At 49.6% G+C, this 6,578-nt stretch overlaps 2 protein-coding genes across 2 annotated transcripts; both read right to left on the reverse strand.

The window, feature by feature from the left end:
* Positions 1 to 546: 546 nt before the first annotated feature.
* LOC139055297 (solute carrier family 22 member 15-like) lies at positions 547 to 1,032 on the reverse strand. Its single transcript, XM_070532743.1, has one exon. The coding sequence runs from the start codon at positions 1,030 to 1,032 to the stop codon at positions 547 to 549; it is 486 nt and encodes a 161-aa protein (XP_070388844.1).
* Positions 1,033 to 1,120: 88 nt separating this feature from the next.
* LOC139055298 (solute carrier family 22 member 13-like) lies at positions 1,121 to 4,480 on the reverse strand. Its single transcript, XM_070532744.1, has 2 exons — positions 4,446 to 4,480; positions 1,121 to 2,003 (listed from the first exon to the last, which is right to left on the reverse strand). The coding sequence occupies exons 1-2, from the start codon at positions 4,478 to 4,480 to the stop codon at positions 1,121 to 1,123; spliced, it is 918 nt and encodes a 305-aa protein (XP_070388845.1).
* Between the last annotated feature and the right edge of the window lie 2,098 nt (positions 4,481 to 6,578).

Raw genomic sequence — 6,578 nt, forward strand, 5'->3', positions numbered from 1 at the left:
AGTGTTGTCCGAAACAAGACGGTGGTACTATCCCTAGACAATTGACGAAATAATCAGTTAGATTGTGCGCAAGAGTCGTACAGACACAATGCACGCAGACGCAATTCAAGATTAAGAATTAATCATTGCCACCTTATGGTACCCATTCTCAGGACAGGGAAACATAGGGGGAAAGCGAACTTTTGAGTCGCCGACAAGCCTGTTTTGCGCAACCAGGGCTACTGGCAAGGCGCATGCAAACCATACTGCGGGATAGGTGGCTTAGATTACGAAGAAAATGTCTTTTGAACGGACAACAATTACTTGAATATGACAAAAGATAGCAACAGAAAACGCGACCATTATGCACAGAGTATGCAACTAAACTTATCTTAGGGCAGCTTACAAGCTGCGTAGTGCGGTAAAGGTGGCGCACTATAAGGACATTAAGGCAAGAAATGGCGCAATGTAAAGCTATATGACAATAAAACAAGGAGCCGCATAAATAATCGGAAGTGACTGCATGGCGCCTTTCCAAGCATGCTGCGTATGTGCGAGCTGTTTCGTCTACCGCATAGCTGGGCTAGGCGAAGAGTGCTGTCCCCGACTCATCCTAGCAGACCTGCGCAGCTTTGTGAGCGACTGGACTTCCACGTCCCCGAGAGTGTCGGTAGGCCGGGAAGAGAAGCTTTCCTGGACGCTCATTATCAACAGCGTGCTCGCAAATGCCATCGCACCGAGCAGGACGTGGACTAAGTTTTCCCGGCCATAGCAGTGAGCGAAAGAAGCCAGCGCAGTCGCCACAGACGCTCCGAGGCAACCCGTCGAGATGGCACCGCCGAACGCTAGCGACCGCACCACGGTCGCGAAGAGCTCTGCCACGCACAGAAAGTTGACTACGAGCGCGATAGAGACGCATATGTTCGCCAGCATCAGCAGCGTCGAGGCCACTCCGCGGGGTTCGACGGCTTGGAGCACGCCAAGGAGGCAGCAGGCTAGCCCAAGGAGTAACATGAGCACGCATAACATTCGAAGCCTGCCTACACTGGTCATGCCCTGGTACGTCAGGATGCAGACGGGCCAGAACAGACCCAGCCGAGTCTCCTGGACAACTTATGCTCCGGATAGCCCACGTTGAGCCTCAGCGCCTGCCAGGTGAGCACCAGCGAGAACGATATGCCGAGCACGATCGCGGCGCGCAAGCGTAGCGGGTACGAGGCCACCGGTCAAGCAGCGTGGCCGCACCGCAAGTCGGCACGTTCTGCCTCTGCAGCTTAATGGATTCAGTGGCCTTGCCGAGCGCCTGCGGAGCCGCCTCGCGCGACTGCCGGTTCCAGTCGGCGGCGCGCAGGACTAGCAGCTGGACCTCCTGGACCTTCCACATGGCGAGCAGCCAGCACGGGGCCTCGAACGAGAGCGTCGCCGCACACACGAGAAGCAGGCAGCCGGCAGGCGCCGGCCCGATCAGCTGCGTTGGCAGCGACGGGAGTCCATCCAACGCGACGGACAACAGGCTGGCCATTACGGCCCCGAGCACGATCGCCGTCGTGCCGAACAAGGTCTGGTAGTGGGAAGCGGTCACTTCGAAGAGGAGCACGAAGGCGACGGCAAACGCGCTGCTCGAGCCACCCGAGGCGACCAGCGTCGACAACAGGTACAGGTTGAACGAGCCGGCCAGTTGGCCTGCTAAGGCGGCCAGCGTGAAGCACACGGCCAACGCCAGAACGACGGGACGCCGCCCGACAACGTCGGCCAGCTGTCCGACGGCACCCAGCGTGTCCACGGTTCCGGCCATGGAGACCAACCAGTGCCTCTGGCACACCAGGTTCCAGCGACGCACGATGGACGAGACGCCATGGTCTTCGTAGTCCCAGTCTCGGCAGCGCACCGGCTTGCGCCTCTCGGCGTCGTCGGGCATGTCGAACACGGTACAGCGGCTCCATGTGCCATCTGTCTCTATGGACACGCCCACCTTCTTCCAGTCCGCCACCGAGAGGTTGGAGAAGATGGCCGGCGGCTGGCACCTGCACGCGTTTTGAGGCACCTTTCAAAAAATGCAACGCGGTTGGACGAATAACCTTTGCTCATGCACGGCACTCGTACGTGCGAAGCGTGCTTCAACAGCGCCGCGATTTTCCATATTCACATGCAAGAAGAATTCTCAATGTTCCTTTTGTGCTGTATTAAGTGTGTCCGAAATCCCCAACGTAGGACAAAATGTGCCTAATCTCTGTAAGTACAGCATACGCAATTCTTCACACGCGGCACAACTCCTAATTTGTTATTCTGCCCCTGTCCGACTTCAAAAGTGGCCTAATTGATGTCACCCTGCCCTGCCTCATTTGTGACTTTACCGTGCATTCTCAAAGCCAACCGGCCTACCGATTTTGGTGAACATCTAACCCTGATACGATAAACAATTTTAAGCACAGAATGGCGATTGCCAACGCCCAGCGCCAGCGCCATTACTTCCTTCCCACATTCTACAAGCCGCCTCATAATTACTCTAGCCTCAAGCTCCTCTGTTTCATTATTGCTCCATTCCGCTCACATTTATTGATACGAAAGCATCACCTCGGCCACTGAGCGAGAGATACGCCGCCTGTATGCTAAACGGCTCCTTAATTCTCATCGGCATCGAAGCCACATCACGTACACCCGTGAGCAAAAGTATAGGGACCACAGGGTCACCGAAAAAACTGAATTTCTTCGTCGTTAACATGCGTGATGGATAATGGAAGAGAGAATAGTCTTGAGGAATTTTAAATCCCACAAGTAACGCCGGAAGAAGTGAAGAAAGCCTTGGGAGCTATGCATAGGGGGAAAGCAGCTGGGGAGGATCAGGTAACAGCAGATTTGTTGAAGAATGGTGGGCAGATTGTTCTAGAAAAACTCGCCACCCTCTATACTTAATGCCTCATGACTTCGAGCGTGCCGGAATTTTGAAAGAACGCTAACACAATCCTAATCCATAAGAAAGGAGACGCCAAGGACTTAAAAATTATAAACCGTACAGATTAGTGTCCGTTGCCTACAAAGTATTCACTATGGTAATCGCAAATAGAATCAGGAACACCGTAGACTTCTGTCAACCAAAGGACCAGGCTGGATTCCGTAAAGGCTACTGAACAATAGACCATATTCACACTATCAATCAGATGATAGAGGAATGTGCGGAATATAACCAACCCTTATATATAGCTTTCATTAATTACGAGAAAGCGTTTGATTCAGTCGAAACCTCAGCAGTCATGGAGGCATTACGGAATCAGGGTGTAGACGAGCTGTATGTAAAAATACTGAAAAATATCTATAGAGGCTCCTCAGCCACCGTAGTCCTCCATAAAGAAAGCAACAAATATCCCAATAAAGAAAGGTGTCAGGCAGGGAGATACTATCTCTCCAATGCTATTCACAGCGTGTTTACAGGAGGTATTCAGAGACCTGGATTGGGAAGAATTGGGGATAAGAGGTAATGGAGAATACCTTAGTAACTTGCGATTCGCTGATGATATTGGCTTGCTTAGTAACTCAGGGGACTAATTACAATGCATGCTCGCTGACCTGGAGAGGCAAAGCAGAACGGTGGGTCTAGAAACTAAAGTAATGTTTAACAGTCTCGGAAGAGAAAAGCAGTTTACGATAGGTAACGAGGCACTGGAAGTCATAAAGGAATACATCTACTTAGGACAGGTAGTGACCGCGGATCCGGATCATGAGACTGTAATAATCAGAAGAATAAGAATGGGCTGGGGTGCGTTTGGCAGACATTCTCATATTATGAACAGCAGGTTGCCATTATCCCTCAAGAGAAAAGTGCATAACAGCTGCGTCTTACCAGTACTCGCATACGGGGCAGATACCTGGAGGCTTACTAATAGGGTTCTACTTAAATTGAGCACGACGCAACGAGCTATGGAAAGAAGAATGATAGGTGTAACGTTGAGGGATAAGAAAAGAGCAGAGTGGGTGAGGGAACAAACGCGAACTCATGACATCCTAGTTGAAATCAAGAATAAGAAATGGGCATGGGCAGGACATGTATAGAGGAGTGAAGATAACCGATGGTCATTAAGGGTTACGAACTGGATTCCAAGGGAAGGGTAGCGTAGCAGGGGACGGCAGAAAGTGGGGTGGGTGGATGAGATTTAAAAGTTTGCAGTGGCAACATGGCCACAATTAGTACATGATCGGGGTAGTTGGACAAGTATGGGAGAGGCCTTTGCCCTGCAGTGGGCGTAACCAGGCTGATGATGATGAACATGCGTAAACTGAAAATTACGAGTGTACTGGAAATTTCGCAATGCCAAGTTTGAATTGCAGTCTTTAATTTCAAGTGACATTCACAGGCACAAGAGAAAATCGGCTTTACCTTGCAATCTCTGGTCCTTATAAAACTATAAGACTCCCGCGTGCATGTGCCTCGACAGAGCAGAGCGGACAAATGGATACAGATGCTGCCGTACTGGTGCACCAGGCGTTGCGTGAGGGGAAAGGGCATCGTCGTGACGCCACGTCACCCTCACTCTCCGAAGCCTCTATAACCCGCGCAAGCTCTCGCCTACGTTCTAGCGTCGCCTTGATAGTCGCTGTAAAGAAATTATTGCAGAAAAAAGCAATAAATTCAAAAGGGGAAAACGTTGGTGGTAGTGAGTTTTGAACCTGCACCCCATGCTCAGAAACCAAGTGTTTTCTCTATAGTACATAACCAGCAGCGCCTCTGAGATAGCAGGCTTCTACACTCCACTTCATGACGTCACGCTACTTGGACCAAAATTTCTGTTGCCAAGCCCGGCGTCACGAAAGCGGTGACGTCACAATCACCGCGGCTCACTAGGGAGCGTTCCCGTTAGGTTCTATGGCAGTCGGTGAACGTAGCATGACGTCACGGATCGAAGTGCATCGGCCTTTTATTATCTAGGATGCGTTCGCCAAGCGCACCAACACACTCGCTTGCCCGCGAGGAGTGCATAACTCGAAGGGCCGCTCAGCGCCGTTCAATTGGACATTAATGCTTTCGCATTCACAAATAAAAAAAGTGCTTAGGTGTCCTCAGATTTCAGGTTATCTTGATGGGTGCTTGAGTTAGTCTTCCTTTCGGTTCCCTACACTTAAACACTCCCGGCGCACAGCAACCTTCCAGCACTTGCGTCCACTTCGTTGACGCGACCTGCACGGTCGTTGTTGGTCTCGACTCTCGAGGTATTTTTTCGCGACAACAATGAATCGCGCTTGCTGCGTCGTAGGCTGCAAATCTAGCGGTCGGCGACATGTCAAGTTGCGACATCGTGTCCTTCTATAAGGCAACAAGCCAGCGGCTGTAGTGCACCGGGCTCTCGATATCCGATGGGCGCCACGATGCAGCTAGAACAAATACAGCCCAATGCCTCTAACATATGTAATATTTCTTTTTCACCAACATACGAAGCGTTTTCAATAAGCGTCCGGCATTGTCTTCTCTTGCTGACTCGTGTTCCGCAGATATAATTTTTTGACTGAGACTTATCTATCAGCTAAGGTAAGCAACAACGAGATTTTTGATTGTGTAAAGCATTGTTTCTGTTACCGATATGACCGTGAAGGACGCTCAGGCGGCGGTGTTTTAATCGGCATTAGTGAAGGACTGCTGTCTAGTGTAGTAAGCGTCCTATCATCTTTAGAGCTTGTTTGCGTATGAGTTGTGTTTGACGACCGGCATTTCATTTCTTGCGCATGCCGCAAACCACCTATTGTTCATGCTTCATTTTTTAAAATAATTGCACGATGTCTTTAATAGCATAATTGTTCGTTACCCCAAATCATCACTGTTTATTTTTGGTAACTTCAGTTTCCTAGATATCATATGGCAGAATGATTCGGTTTCCCTTAAGCGTTTTTCTAAAGAGTTCACAGTTTGTTAGCATGTGCTCGGATTTTATTGTAACGCAACTTGCGCTCAATCCTACTAGTATCTCTGCCTCATCGGCTAATATCCCGGATTTATTCTTCACTACGCACCCCCACAAAGTTTCCTGGCTAGCTTATCTGCAAGGACTCAGTGACCATGTAGCTCTACATTTTTTTTGCGTACGTGCGCTCAGTCTGAAAAAGTATCAAAATCACTCGCGATTACAATAAAGTGGATATTATGTCTATCGCTACCGAAATTGAATTTTTTCTATGCAATACATGCAAAGCTTTCAGCAACGTTTGGTTGAAGAGAATTTGTTTTTATATAAAAATCAATTACTACCTTTCATTGAGTGATTTGTGCGTCGAAGAAAAATTACGTCTCAGCAGCGTTCGCGGATTTGCGAAGGAAGACGAAGTGACTGCGAGCCAGAACGCTATTTTTCTAGCTCAACTATTTTCGGGTAGAGCAAGCTGCCAGGAGCGTGTTGTATCAAGTTTCAAGGTGGGAAACGATTTTTCGCTGCTTTACCAAGCAATTCCACCCGAGCAACACCGACACCACTTAAGACGCTGCACATGCCTGGAGGTAAGCCTAGACGGGCTACCACCCGCCAGGCCTAACAATACCCAAGCCTTACGCATCAAGTTTTCGCCAAGCATGGAGGTCCAAGTTGAAGGAGAGGAGATTTCTCCTGAATAATTTGGTG

Source organism: Dermacentor albipictus, chromosome 2 (assembly GCF_038994185.2).
Source record: "Dermacentor albipictus isolate Rhodes 1998 colony chromosome 2, USDA_Dalb.pri_finalv2, whole genome shotgun sequence".
NCBI classification, from domain to species: domain Eukaryota; kingdom Metazoa; phylum Arthropoda; class Arachnida; order Ixodida; family Ixodidae; genus Dermacentor; species Dermacentor albipictus.